The sequence below is a fragment of the Papaver somniferum genome, chromosome 2 (assembly GCF_003573695.1).
Source record: "Papaver somniferum cultivar HN1 chromosome 2, ASM357369v1, whole genome shotgun sequence".
Classification (NCBI taxonomy): Eukaryota; Viridiplantae; Streptophyta; class Magnoliopsida; order Ranunculales; family Papaveraceae; genus Papaver; species Papaver somniferum.
In genome coordinates, this window is record NC_039359.1 from 85,916,096 (window position 1) to 85,930,319 (window position 14,224).

The following is a 14,224-nucleotide window of genomic DNA, read 5'->3' on the forward strand; positions in this document are numbered from 1 at the left end:
AATTTAGGGTTCGTCTGATGATATGGGAATTTTTGGTAGTAGAGAGAGTAAAGTTTTCAGTAAGGTTTTAATGAAATAAGGGATAGGGTGTGTTTGTTTTAGACCTGCACAGGAAACCGACCGTGCCGAGAAACCTGGCCGGAACCGCCAGAACCGAGCCATACCGACTGACCTCCGGCCGGCCACGGTACAAAAATTCAAAACCTAGGTACAGTCGGCTCGGCTCACGGTATCACCCAAAAAGCCGGCCGAGCCGAGCCATATAACACCGACTAATAGCATCCTTTGATTTCTATACCTATTCCTAATCCTGACCCTCCATTTTGATAACCCTACCTATATAAGTTCTCTTTTCAGATCATTTCATTTCTTTTTTCTTTACAGTTTCTCTCAGTTTCTCTAGGTTTAGCGGCCGCTTCTTCTTCTTCATCTCACTCTCTCAGTCACAGGCGAATAGGCGATTGCTTCTTCTTCCTCATCCATGATCAACAAATACAACAACAAGTAACTCAGTAACTGTAAGTCATCACTCATCAGCGATTCCTTTTCATTTCCTTGTCTTCTTCATTTGATATTTCTTTCTGTGAATCTGTGGTTGTAACTTGTTTTTAGGGTTCTTGTTACGGATTTTTGATTATTTTGAATGAAATCTTAGATTTATGAATTAGGGTTCTTGTTTTTAGTTCAGATTTTGGGGGTTTCGGTTTGGGGTTTTGATTTGGGGTCTTGTTTTATGTATTTGTGTCTTATTTTTGCTCACTGGGTTTGTTTCCTCTTTGTGGATATACTGATGTTTCATGTTTGTAACTCTGATATTTGAACTACTAGAGATGTATGATTTGGGGTCTTGTTTTATGGAGATGTATGAACTACTAGTCTACTAGTGAGATGTTGGAACCTAGATTCAAAGTCCCTGGCCTCATGACTATTGATAGGGATATGTTGATAATATACATGGATGGAAAAAAACTTTTGAAAGAATACTTCAAGGCATCCAAACAGAGGGTTTCTTTGACCACTGATACATGGACTTCACCCAATAACTTCAATTATATATGTGTCACAGTTCACTATGTTGATCACAATTGGAAGTTGCAAAAGAGAATTATTTTGTTTTGCCAAGTGAAAGGTCATACAGGTACTGCAATAGGTAAGATGTTGGAGAAGTGCTTGTTAGATTGGGGGGCTTGAAGATGTCTTTGGTGTCACTTTGGATAATGTCAGTGCTAATACTCTTGTCATCGACTATTTAAAGCAAACAATGATTGGTTGGACTGGAGCAACTGAAAGGACTGAATACTTGCATGTACGAATTCTCTTTTGTTGTAGTTTAAACTTTTAATATAAATGTTCATTTGTATTTACTTTTGATTGTTCATACAAGTATTTAAGTGTTCTTAATTTCTGTTTACTTATGATTGCTAATATTTCTTGTATTTTCATTCTTATAATAGGTTAAGTGTGCTTCCCATGTGCTTGCTTTGGTTATAAAAGATGCAGTGAAGCTCTATAACAAGTCAATCGCAAGGATTAGGTCAGTTGTGAAGTATGTTACTGGTTCTCCAGCTAGATGGGAAAAGTTTAAGCATTGTTGTTCACTGGAGAAGATTGACTGCAATAAAGGAATAATCTTAGACTGCAAGACAATATGGAATAGTACATTCTTGATGTTAGAGGCTGCTGAGAAGTATGAAAGAGCTTTTAAAAGGTTGGAGAAGTATGATAGAGACTACAAGAAGAAGTACATTTTTGAAGAAGTTCATACTGATGCTTTACCTGGTCATGAAGCTCTTCTTGTGCTGGCTAGTTCCATGGAATACTTAACTTTCAGTTATTCATCGAGTTCTGAATCTGAGATGGATGTTGATACTGATCCAAAAGGCAAGAATAAGATGAAGAAAAAGAAGAAGAAACAGCGTCGTCACCATGCTCCTTATGCTGAAGATTGGAGTTATGCGAGAAGTCTGGTGAAGTGCTTAAAGGTATTCTTTGATGCTACTGTTAGATTTTCTGCTGCTACTCAAGTTATTACGCATACATTCTGAGATAATGGTTCTGATGCTTTGGTTAGAAATATGGCTGAAATTATGTTTGCTAAGTATAATAAGTATTGGGGTTCTTATGAAGACATGAATTCTGCTTTGTTCTTTGCGCAATTGTTGGATCCAAGAGAGAAGGAGAAAGGGTTGGAATTTGTTCTTGAATGCTTGTATGAGAAAAATCAATACATGGTTGATAGAGTTATGAAGAAGGTTAAAGAAGATATGGTCAGACTTTTTGAAGAGTACAAATCTTCATATGCAGTTGTTGGTGAAAGTTCAACTAGTGTTTCTGCAGTTCAAGCTCCAGTTGTTGTGCAAGAACAAAGCATTGAGGCCATGCTTAACTCAAGGAAGAAAAGGCATAAAAGAAACCAAGTTGGTGTTGAAGGATTAAATGAGTTGGTTTAATCCAAGTATAACTGGATTAAGTGGCACTGATTTTGTTCTTGCACAACAACTGGAGCTTGAACTGCAGAAACACTAGTGGCACTGGAGCTTGAGCTGCAGAAATCTCGTATGTCAAGCTCCAGAAACACTAGAGGAATTTGAAGAACAAAATGTCAAATTACTCTCGTTTGTTAGAGGAATTTGAAGAAGAATAAAGTGGCACTGATTTTGACATTTTGGCTTGGTGGCAAAGCAATAGTACTAGTGGCTTGGTGACATTTTGTTCACCAAGCCAAAATGTCAAAATCAGTGCCACTCTCGTTTGTTAGAGGAATTTGAATTTGAAGAAGAATAAAGTGGCACTGATTTTGACATTTTGGCTTGGTGGCAAAGCAGTAGTACCAAGTATAAGGTACTCTCGTATATGGCGAAGGATATACTAGCAATGTCGGTGTCTTCTGTAGCTTCTGAATCAGCTTTTAGCACTGGAAAGCGTGTGCTTAGTCCTTGGAGAAGCTCTTTATCTCCTAGGACAGTTGAAGCATTGATATGCACCCAAAACTGGCTACAAAAGCCAATTGCTCTTGATCTTCTATCGGACTATGTACCAGATGATTGCTCAAGCATTGAGGAAGGTAATGTTATATAACTTATATTGTAATCTGTTGGTTTTTTTTTTCTTTGTCTGTTTGTTTCTTTACTTGTCAATTTAAATTTGTTATTAACTTAAGTATTTCCTGTGCAGCAATATTGGGTGCTTATCCAGTACCAGAGGAGTTTGATGATCCAATGATGCTTGACTAATGAAGATGATTGTTGAAGTTCAGATCTTGACATCTTGTTGCAGACTTGATATAGAAAGGAACTATGGTCTATGGAATGGAAGTGTTGGTTTACTTTTAACACTTTATGTTAATCTAATCTTTGAACACTACTTTCCTTTGGTAGTTATGTACATATGCAGTCGTTGTGTGCTGGTCACTTGGTCTTCAAGAACTTGAGTAGTTGGATGATTGCAGTACTCTTGCAGACTTGCAGAGTTGCAGTAATTTTATTTTGAAGTTCAAGTTTATATCAGTTTATGTTTATGTCAGACTTTAAGTTCAGGTTTATATCAGTTTATGTAATTATGTTAGTTGGTACTTGGTTTTAAAGAACTTATGTTAATTATGTTTATGTTGTTATGTTTGAATGCTGTATGAATGGTTGTGGCAGGTAGGGCGGCACAAGACCCGCCCACGATACCCAAACCCACCCGTACCCGCTAAATCCGTGGGTTTTTAATCCATACCCGCCCGTTATGGGTGCGGGGTTGGTTATGAAAAAAGAAAACCCGCTGTCTGTGGGTGCGAGGTTGGTTTAAGCTAATACCCGCCCAAAAAACCCGCAGATTATATATCATTAGATAAAACTAATCCTAGTCGTCCATTATGAAACCCTAATACTAGTAGATAGGATAATTGATAACCCTCATTCACTTTCTACACTCTTCACCCTCATTCACTTTCTACACTCTTCTCTCTGTTCGGCCTCTCCTCTTCTTCCTCCTCAGTTCTTCTTCTTCACCTACGAACGACAATTACCAGAAATCTTCACCAGAAATCGACAACAACAACTTCGAATCTTCACCAGAAATCGACAACAATCGAAAAATCAACAGATTCAACACTTAATCTTCATCTGTGAACTTCCTAGATATGAATATTTTGGGGGTTTTGGTTTTTTTTTCTCACTTAATCAAGGAGAATAGAAGTTACTCTAAATACTTGAATATAAAGCGGGTTTAAACCCGTTTAAACCCATACCCGCCCAACCCGTAGCGGGCGGGTAACAAAACCCGCCCGCTGTTTGTGGGTGCGGGGTTGGTTATGAAAAAAAAACCCGCAGTCTGTGGGTGCGAGGTTGGTTTTAGCTTATACCCGCCCATACCCGCCCATGTGCAGCCCTAGTGGCAGGGAACAACGGGTAAAATTAGCAGGAAAACTGTAGGAATATAAGTTGTTATTTTTTACAGGTCTGACACGGTTTAAAACCGGAGCCGAACTGAGCCGACTCGGATCGGTTTAAAACCGAACCAAGTAGTGGTCGGCTCGGCCTCGGTTTCAAATTTGAGAACCGGCACCTGGTCGGCTCGGTGGTCGGTATCATCAAAAAGCCGGACCGACCGGCCGATGTGAAGGCCTAGTTTGTTTGGGAGGACAATTGGATTCTAGATTCCTAGGATTATGAGTTAAGAATTCCCAGGATTATGAGTTAAGAATTTTAGTTGATAAAAAAAGTGATACTAATTGCTTGTTTGGTTCTAGCAGTAAATGTCTGTTTCTGGTATCCAAACATGTTATTATATTTCTTTTGCCGAAAATAATTTAAGAAGAAATAAATTCTTCCGAGCAGTGATGAAGATGTTCTTTTTGCATCAAAAAAAAGAAGTGATGAAGATGTTCAAAAAGGATTGGGCTACTTGCATATGTTGTCAAAAGAAACCAAGTTCGATGTTGAGTTAGAAAATTTAAGGCATACCTAAAATAATTATCAGCTAAAAAGTTCAAGTCATACCCTAACAATTTACAAGTAGAACAGGTCTTTTAGTTTCCCATAAATGATTATTTATCAGGAATTTTCATTCCAAGATGATAATAGTTTCTTGACCTGAAACACAAGACTATCAATACCAACACTGGCAACACATTCTCCACCTCAAACAACTGGAGTTAACAAAGGTTTGTTCAGGAAATGAGCTTCCAAATTCCCAATTACGAGATTCCCCATATCAGCACGAGTTTCGAATGTGCCACTTCCAACATGTGGTTGCAGCACGACATTATCGAGTGCAAATAGCTTTTCTGGTACCTCGGGTTCATTTTCGAATACGTCAAGACCTGCACCACCTAACCGGCCTTCGACCAATGCAGAAACAAGCTCGGGTTCGTCGACATGAGGGCCGCGGCCGATGTTGATGAGGACTCCCTTGGGACCTAATGCATTCATCACTTCACGATTGATAATGTGACGAGTTTCTGCTGTGAGTGGACAAGCAACCACGAGGATATCACAGTTTGATGCTAAGTCCATGACGTTTGAATAATACTTGTATGTTGTGTTGGGTTTTTCATTTCGGGAGTAGTAACTTATAGGGCAACTGAAAGCTTCCGCTCTCTTGGCAATTGCTAAACCAATTCTTCCCAAACCCAAGATGCCCACCCTTTTGCCAGAGAACTGCAAGCAGAAGGCAAAGTAGACGAAGAACAACGTAAGATTTCTGTAAAAGTTTAAGATATGACTTTCTTCCGCTAAAGCAATCACTTTAACAGCAAAAAACTAAGATGGCATCCGAAAGAGTGTGTGTGTGCGCAGTAGCAAAATGCCAAAACCTATCAAGCATAGTAAAAATTATCCTTTTTCTCTCTTACACACCCTTTTAAGTGTACCACATTAAACTAATCAAGATAACTTCAGGTGCATCAAGTTGTCAACAAACAAGGCAGGATAACACGATTATATTTAATTCACATTGGAATCAGAAAAGACCAAGGACTAAAAAGCAATGATGACAGATATTGCAATAAGAGGCCTTCTTTTGAAATTGCATGTACACCGAAATGCTTAGGAATCCTTTGTTAACAGAAAACTAATCAACACGAGAAAGCTACTACATTTGCATTAAGACATATCATTTCAGATTGAAACTTAGCAGCCAAATATGAAGGAGGCATGACTTTAACCAAACTTTGGATGTAAACTTGAATGGATTAATCTCGCTCGCTCTTCGGTGGACAATGTCGCTTCACCCATCTCAATCATAGGTCTCTTATAGCCAAAGTTATCATTATATAGAGTTCAAATGAAAAACCCTTGTTGCAGTAGATAAGAGACCTATAATTGAGATGGGTGCAGCGTCATTGTCTACTAATAACCGAGCAGAACAAATCCAATTGAGTTTAATCCCATGTTTGATAATAGTATGCTTTCTTCACATCTTGGTAGGGGATTTTGACTAGTAAGTTTCAATATGCAAATGATATGTCTTAAAGCAAATATAATACTAGCTTTTTCGCGTTCACAGATTTTTCTGTTAAAAAGGGATCCCTAAGCAATTCTGTGTACATGCAATGTCAAAAGAATACATTCTTATGACTGTGTAGATGTAATATAGTGAAAAGTACTTTATGAGCGATAAGCCGATAACCACATATGAGTAGTTTTATAAATAAAATATGGCGAAAGAAAAACAAACTCTTCCAACACAGAAGTGAGTCAAAGAATAAATAAGACACGTGTAGGCAATGCACATCGTCAATAGAGGAAGTTGACTCGTAGTCGAATATGTTACACTCAAAAATTCTGCAAAGTATCTAGTGATCCACAATGGTTGGCAAGAATAGTTTAGCCCTATAAACTTCTCAAAGTGAAGTAAAAAATGAGATGAAAAATAGGTCAAACCACTAAAAGTGTCGTACTATATCCAATTTTACCTACATAACGAATAAGATGGAGTTTTGGAAAATTTATCAAGGAATGTAAAAATAGAAACAAGTTATTAGACAGGAATGTAGATGAACCATACATGCCTGGTGATAGTGACATGTAACAAACTAATCATCACCATTAGTCTGTCAATACATGTATACAATGCATTGAAGTTCTATCTCAATTATATAATCACAAGTTGGTTTAGCCAAATAATGGCTCTACAAAAACTACAATCACCAGCTGAAAAGAAGTGATACACATGATATTTTATTCCAACGTAATTCCTGAAGAGACTAAATCAAACACATAATCACAAGCAAATACCTAAAAGTACAAGGAAATAAATAACATAAGTACATAACCCAGACCCAGAACAAAATTTCACGATGAAATATAAGCGAAATCAGTGATTAGTACCTCAGCTCTAGGTGTGTTCCGAGCTGTTTAAGCGAAGTATATTTAGAATCAATGTTTCAAAAAGCAATTTGGTAATATGCTCTCCTAGCTATGCTTTGAAGCCTTATTGAAACGTTGGCTTTTTTTTGTAGATTATCTAGCTGCCTTGAGTGGCATACTCAACAGTTGGCGAAGTAACTTCTTAAAATAGTTTGAGGGTTTTTAATTACTTTTTCGGCTTTAAAGCCGAGATGTTTTTTTAAATACAAAACCTATATCCGATGCGGACGCATCAGTGTGTTTTGGGGCTGAGGCGAAAAAAGGAGCGCCCCAGAACTCCTTGTTAAACCATGTTTCGAACCACATAGGCACTTGTAAAGAAGCACAAACACAATCAGCCAGGACAAGCATTGCACAAACATTATAAGCTACGATTCTTTTTTCAATTCATGCAAAAAGATTTGAAGTTTCTTATCCAATCGAAACCTATCTGAAAAATCCCCAGGTGTTTCACAAAATGTATGAGAGACATTTCCAAGAGCGTCAAAATTCTAATATCCCTAAATCGATTTCTTTTGTCTCTGTTTTAAAATCACTTGTTTCAACAAAATTCTACAATAAATAAATCTAAGCTCAAAATTGATATCATTGATTGAAATATATGCATCACAGAGATTCCAAAGACGAATCAACATTCATTTTTTCTCAGAAAGGATTTCCATGTCCCCATCTCTTTTATCATCACTTGCAAAGTTAAGAGAAGAAAAAGCAATCTCCGAAGAGAAGACAAAGTAGATGAAGGAACAAAGTAAGGTTTTTGTAAGATTCGGTTAAATTATTTGTTGGATGAATGATGAACACACACACTGAAATATGACCTCCTTAAGGTATGGCATTTCTAACAGCAAATTGTCAAAACCTATCAAGCATAATATAGTCTATCTTTTCTCTCTTATTCTTATCTTTCTTACAGTATACACCGACTGATAAAGGTGCATCAAGTACTCAACAAAGAAGGCCGTGACAATGACTAAATAGTAATGATACCAGATTTCACAATTAAGATGCGAAATGCTGAGAAAATGCAAAATAATAAATAGTATATTAGAAACGACCATAGGAATACTGCAATAAACAAAACATGGAGGAACAAAAACGAATATTTCCAACATAGTGGCAGTGCATCAAAGTATAAGTAAGAGGCAGTGTACGTGTAATCAAACTTGTCAAACTCACACTCCTTTCAATAAGCCATTTGTGAGATCAAGACCTGACTAGTTCACATCTAGGACACACATTCATTCAGTTATATTCAAAACAGAAAACAAGTGGAATCCTATTGAATAAGAATGAGAATTAGACTGCAAAAAGATGATTGTCGCTACGGAACAGTTGTTCATTCATTTTACCAACTACCTGATTAGTTCACATATCGGACTATCAATAAGCTATGATTAATGGGTGGGTCAAAGATTTTCATAGAGTGAATAACAAAATACAGACAAGAGAACTACATAATTCCACCAAAGGTATTTTCATTTTTGACTAAAAGAAACAAATCAAAGGGATTAAAGAATTTGAAGATAAAAACCCGAACCTTTGTAGTCATTTTGAAATCACCCAATTTCCACAATCCCTTCCTGACATACTGATCACTCTCACAAATCCTCCTCAAAGTAGCCAAAATCAAACCAATAGCAATATCAGCAACATCTTCAGTCAATACATCAGGTGTATTAGTAACCCTAATACCTTTCTGCTTACAATAACCCAAATCAATCTTATCTAAACCAACACTAAAACTTGATATGATTTCCAATTTAGGTAATGAATCAATCAATGATGCATCAGCACCAGCAGTAGCATTTCCTACTATAGCTCTAATTGAATTAGAATTTTGTTTCAAGAAATCAACCTTATCAGGGTAATTCCAGAACCTGAAAAGCTTGAATTTCTTATCAAGTTCTTCTTCTAGAGGTGTTGACATTGGACAGGTCATTAGAACTCCAATGGCTTCCATTTCTAGAAGATGATGATGATGAGGTAGGATTAGGTATTATCTTTTAGGGTTCAGAAGTTTTCTAGTGTTTGTTTGATGATATGGTTGGCAAGGATTCTTGTGTGACCTCACTTAAATGCCCCCACTGATTTCGGAGATTTTGATTTATCTCACTCAGTTGGTGACAGTGTGAGTGTGACACGGTGGTGGTGCTTGCGAATTGGAATTTGTGATCGATATTTGTAAGAGTAAATGGGCTTGGGACCGGGTATATGCAACTGAGGTAGCTTCTCATTTGGGTGAAATATGTGCTCGGCTCAACATGGTCCGGGTCCGGATTGGTTAGGTTTTAGCCTCACCCGCATCCAATTTAATATACGGTGTTTAATGTCAGTAATCGAGCGTCTAATGGATGCGTGATCGACAGCTCGGATACGGATGAACCTACAATTAATAAATACAAGGAAATACCATATAGTCCTAGGAATAATATATTAGATAGAGTATAGTCCAATTGACCTAGCCAATTGTCTGTTTGGTCCATTTTGGCAATATAAATTATAGTTTGGTCCTAAGGTTTTGTCCAACCACACGGAATATTCTTTTTCTGTTACCAAAATATCCCTGCACGTGCAAAAATTATCTTTTGGTCATAAATTTTATTGTTTGGTCCTTTTAACGACATATATAAACAAGAAACAACAACAATAAATTTCAGGTTCAATAAAATTTTCTCTCTCCTACTCCGATTTCGTTTTTCTTCTTTTGCTGCAGATTTTTTCTTCTTCTAGGGTTTACAAAATCTTCCTCGATTTCGTTTTTGATACCAAGATCGATTCGATTTACAGCAGATTGACTTGGTTATGAAGATTGATTTGATTACAGAGTGAATTTGATTACGGTGTTTTGATTTGGAGTGAATTTGATTCGAGATTTTGATTACAGGAGATTTGATTCGAAGATTTGATTCGAGGCATTTTTGAAGATTTGATTCGAGACTTTTTTTGAAGTGAAGATTGATTTGATTGGAGTTGATTTTTTGGAATTACAGATTCGTAGATCGGTATTTTTTTTGGAGTTTGATTTTGAATTGTTCTTGTTGCTGGTGAGTTTTCACGCTAATCCTTTCCTTGAATTATAGATCAGCTAAGTTTTTCTTTGATTAGAATGAATGAAGTCGTTTTGTTAAGGTTTCAATTGTTAGAATGAACTATTTATTTTGTTAAGGAAGAAACTATTAATAGCGTTACGGCTTCATTCCAAGAATGAACTCTTCTTTTACCATGGAATAAGTACTATTGGTGCTTTGTTTTTTTTTTTCTTTTTTAGGATGTTAACGAAATGAAGTAATTCTGGTAAGGATTCATTTGTTGGAATGAACTCTTTATTTTGTTTAAGGAAGAATATATTAGTGATGTTGTGTTAAGAATATTTATTCTGTTAAGGCTTCATTTCTTGGAATGAACTCTTTATTTTGTTTAAGGAAGAATCTATTAGTGTTGTTCTGTTAAGAATCCTTATTTTGTTAAGGCTTCATTTCGAGAATGATCTCTTCTTTTGTCATGGAATAAGTATTGTTGGTGCTTTTGTTTATCTGTTAGGATGTTAACGAATGAAGTCATTCTATCAAGGCTTCATTCCGAGAATGAACTTTTCTTTTTTTTGTCATGGAAGAAGTACTGTTGCTGCTTTGTTTATCTGTTAGGATGTTAATGAATGAGATCATTCTGTTTAAGGCTTCATTCGTGGAATGAACTCTTTATTTTGTTAGAATGTTATTAAATGAAGCTATTTTGTTTCAGCTGCATTCCAATAATGAACTATTTTATGTGTGTGTGTTCATTTTTCAGGTTCAGTATGGCCCTACCCAGTTGTTATGTTGTTGTATACTACAAAGGGGATGGTATTCCATTGAAAGCTTCTTTAGATACTATGATTCGTGACTTTACAATATCTGTTTGTGATTATTGGAGAAACTTGACTCCTCGGCGCATAAGATTTATTAGTCGTTGTGATAAAGCTCTCATTAATTGTGATTATTCTCTTCAAGGTCTAATTGCTGCTACTTGTTCAAGGGAATTGTCAAGTTTTGATCTGTTTGTTGAGGAGGCTTGTCATGGTGTTGCTTATAGCTCTTCGTCTGGTATTTCCACGCAGTCGCTCAGTGACGATGAATCATGCACTGGGTTCACTGAGACTTCAAAGATTAAATACCTGAGGGAAGGTCATGAGCAATTGAAACCTCTTTTATCCGAAGGTTGAGAGGATATTTTTAAAGGTGTTGGTCAAGTTTTTCATGGTGGTGTTGATGAGGTTCGCTTAGCTGTCAGCAAATACTGCAGCAAGTCTGGCTATACAGTTGCAAAGGTTAAGAATGGCAGACTCAGGTTCACAGGCAAGTGTGGTAGGAATGCAGAATGTCCTTGGTATCTGCACTGTATTCCAATTGATACCGCTAAAAGTGTCTTTGCTATCAAGGAATTCAATGGGGAGCGTAAATGTGGTGGTACTTATAAGCTGAAGGACCCACCTGTGAAGAAGAAATTGGTTAAGCATCTATTCAAGGATCAAATACAGTCAAATCCGTCGATAAAGCCTAATGATATGGTTGCTTAGGTGAAGAGTTGTTATGGTATTGACATAAAATACCATCATGCTTATAAAGGGAAGGAAGCATCTAAGGCAGAGATATATGGCGATGATGTAAAAAGTTATACAGATCTTATTTGGTATGTTGAAGCAATAAAGGCTACCAATCCTGGCAGTTATATTAAGTTTGAGTATGATAAAGAGACTAAACATTTTCATAGGCTTTTCATATGTTTTGCTATACCGGTTCATTCGCCTTATGCTTTACTGTGATGCAACATTTCTCAATGGGAGATTCAAGGGAACAATGATGGCTGCCACTGGTGTGAATGGAAACCAAGGTAAGTTTTATTTCTTTTCTGAATAACTCATATTAGTTTGTTGTTTGATTTTTAAGAGCAATGTGAATGAATGCAGTTTCTCTGTTAAGGCTTTTCATTGTTTAGGATGAACTCATTTTATGTACAAGAAGAAAGTAATTTCTATCAGTTTTACTTTTGTTATTTTTTTAAGAAGATCTTCATTTTAAGAATGAACTCTTATTTTTTGTTATGTTTTTAGTTGTTCATAAGTGGGAATGAACTCCTGCTGCTTTGATTCTACAATTCATGTTATAGAATGAACTTCATTTTTGGAATGAAGTGTAGAAAAGTTATAGATTTTTTGATTATACAGTTCATGCTATAGAATGGAATTCATTATATAGAATGAAACCTTTATTTTTTTGATTTTTAATAGCAATGTGAATGAATGAAGCTTCTCTGTTAAGTTTTTTAGCTGTTCATAAGCGGGGAATGAACTCCTGCTGCTTTTGTTTATGTTTTACTTTGTTATTTTTTTGAAGAAGAAGGTATTAGTTCATGTTATAGAATGGACTTCATTGTTGGAATGAAGTGTAGAAAAGTTATAGATATTGATTATTCTACAGTTCATGTTACAGAATGGACTTCATTTTTGGAATGAAGTGTAGAAAAGTTATAGATTTATACAGTTCATGTTACAGAATGAACTTCATTTTAAGAATTAAACTTTCATTTTTGTTATAGATATTTTTTAATGAACTGACATTTTTAGTTCTTTTTTGTGTTCTTTTCATTCTGTAGGATTTTTTCCTTTTGCATATGCTTTAGTTCTTGGAGAAGACATTGAAGGGTGGGAGTGGTTTATAGAGAACTTGCAGCATTGTGTCGACTCTCGTCCTATCACCTTTATCACTGATCGTCATGAAGGGCTGAAGCAAAGTATTCCCAAGTATTTTCCCAACTCTTATCATAGTTACTGTTTCCATCATTTGAAGAATAACCTCCCCATCAAGAAATCAAATGAGAAGTATAAACAAGTTCAAGATTTGTTCCATAAAGCTGCATACTGCTATAGTGTTGCTAAATATGAGTCTTCTTTAAATGAGATGTGTATCATAGGATGTGGTTGGGTTGCCAAGTACATCAGAAATATCGATCCCAAGCATTGGGCAAATGATTTCTTCGTAGGATGTAGGTATGGGACACACTCGTCAACTATTGCAGAGTCTTTCAATAACTGGATTCTTCCTGAAAGGGATCTGCCTCCGGATGCTCTTGTTGATGAGATTAGGATAAAAATTATGAGGATGAGTGCAGAAAGGCGTGAGCTCGGTAGAAATTATAGTGATAGTTTGAATCCACTCTATAAAGCTCTACTCAAGTCACATGTCGATATAGGGCGTCCATGGATTGTGACGGAGTCAGGTAATGGTATATATGAGGTTCACTCTACTAGCTCTCATGCTGTTGATCTGATACATATGACATGCACTTGCCAGAGATGGAAAGTATTTGGTTTCCCCTGTGCTTACGCCACTGCTGCTATTACTATGAGTGATATTGAGATGTTGAGGTTTGTTCAGCCTTACTTTGGTTCGAATCATTTTCGCCATATGTATGCCCCTGCAATTCGACCCATTCCCAATTACGACAGGCCAGAAGCGTATGAACCTGAAGAAAGAGTCCTATCTGGTATTCCAAGGCCACCTCCAGGAAGACCACCAAAGAAGTGCATTCGTGGTGCTTATGAGAAGGAGAGGAGGCCTATGAAGTGCTCAAATTGCAAGAAGATTGGGAACCACAACAAAGCTACCTGTCGTGTATTAATGCTAGAGTAGTATGCATGAACTTTTTTTTCTAGTTTATGTTTTTTTATGTTTTTATGAACTTCTCTTACCTGTTTGATTATGCACTGGTTCTAGTTTTTTTTTATAACTTTTTGATATGCACTTTATTTTCTGGAATGAACTTCATTTTCTGTAATGAACTCCCTTTTTTTTTTCTTAGAAATATTTTTTTTAGATATTATTTCTTTTTGG

The 14,224-nt window shown here is 36.4% G+C and overlaps 3 protein-coding genes and 1 non-coding gene across 5 annotated transcripts; 2 read left to right on the forward strand and 2 right to left on the reverse strand.

The window, feature by feature from the left end:
* The first annotated feature begins 383 nt into the window (after window positions 1-383).
* Window positions 384-3,613, forward strand: LOC113348277 (zinc finger BED domain-containing protein DAYSLEEPER-like). Of its 2 annotated transcripts, XM_026591989.1 has the most exons (4): window positions 384-518; window positions 1,067-1,306; window positions 1,455-3,064; window positions 3,175-3,613. In XM_026591989.1, the coding sequence occupies exons 2-3, from the start codon at window positions 1,262-1,264 to the stop codon at window positions 2,043-2,045; spliced, it is 636 nt and encodes a 211-aa protein (XP_026447774.1). In that variant the 5' UTR covers window positions 384-518; window positions 1,067-1,261; the 3' UTR covers window positions 2,046-3,064; window positions 3,175-3,613. The 2 variants fall into 2 exon arrangements, with proteins under 2 accessions (XP_026447774.1, XP_026447775.1); XM_026591990.1 differs by having other exon boundaries at window positions 390-1,306.
* Window positions 3,614-4,924: 1,311 nt separating this feature from the next.
* On the reverse strand, window positions 4,925-9,479 carry LOC113348278 (hydroxyphenylpyruvate reductase-like). The gene is made up of 2 exons (XM_026591991.1): window positions 8,893-9,479; window positions 4,925-5,645 (listed from the first exon to the last, which is right to left on the reverse strand). The coding sequence occupies exons 1-2, from the start codon at window positions 9,313-9,315 to the stop codon at window positions 5,127-5,129; spliced, it is 942 nt and encodes a 313-aa protein (XP_026447776.1). The 5' UTR covers window positions 9,316-9,479; the 3' UTR covers window positions 4,925-5,126.
* Window positions 7,956-8,047, reverse strand: LOC113354806. Its single transcript, XR_003362020.1, has one exon. It is a non-coding gene; the product is annotated as a small nucleolar RNA R44/J54/Z268 family (small nucleolar RNA).
* Window positions 9,480-12,076: 2,597 nt separating the features above from the next.
* On the forward strand, window positions 12,077-14,023 carry LOC113351543. Its single transcript, XM_026595507.1, has 2 exons — window positions 12,077-12,224; window positions 12,987-14,023. Exons 1-2 carry the CDS (start codon window positions 12,077-12,079, stop codon window positions 14,021-14,023), a joined length of 1,185 nt encoding a protein of 394 aa, XP_026451292.1.
* The last annotated feature ends 201 nt before the right edge of the window (window positions 14,024-14,224 follow it).

Excerpts from the sequence above, each read along its gene's own strand:
- LOC113348277 (XM_026591989.1), top strand. The coding sequence starts at position 1,262 with ATGATTGGTTGGACTGGAGCAACTGAAAGGACTGAATACTTGCAT. Across the intron at positions 1,307-1,454 it reads AAAGGACTGAATACTTGCAT|GTTAAGTGTGCTTCCCATGT; the intron begins GTACGAATTCTC and ends TTCTTATAATAG.
- LOC113348278 (XM_026591991.1), bottom strand. The coding sequence starts at position 9,315 with ATGGAAGCCATTGGAGTTCTAATGACCTGTCCAATGTCAACACCTCTA. Across the intron at positions 5,646-8,892 it reads ATTTCAAAATGACTACAAAG|TTCTCTGGCAAAAGGGTGGG; the intron begins GTTCGGGTTTTT and ends TTCTGCTTGCAG.
- LOC113351543 (XM_026595507.1), top strand. The coding sequence starts at position 12,077 with ATGATAAAGAGACTAAACATTTTCATAGGCTTTTCATATGTTTTGCTA. Across the intron at positions 12,225-12,986 it reads TGGTGTGAATGGAAACCAAG|GATTTTTTCCTTTTGCATAT; the intron begins GTAAGTTTTATT and ends TTCATTCTGTAG.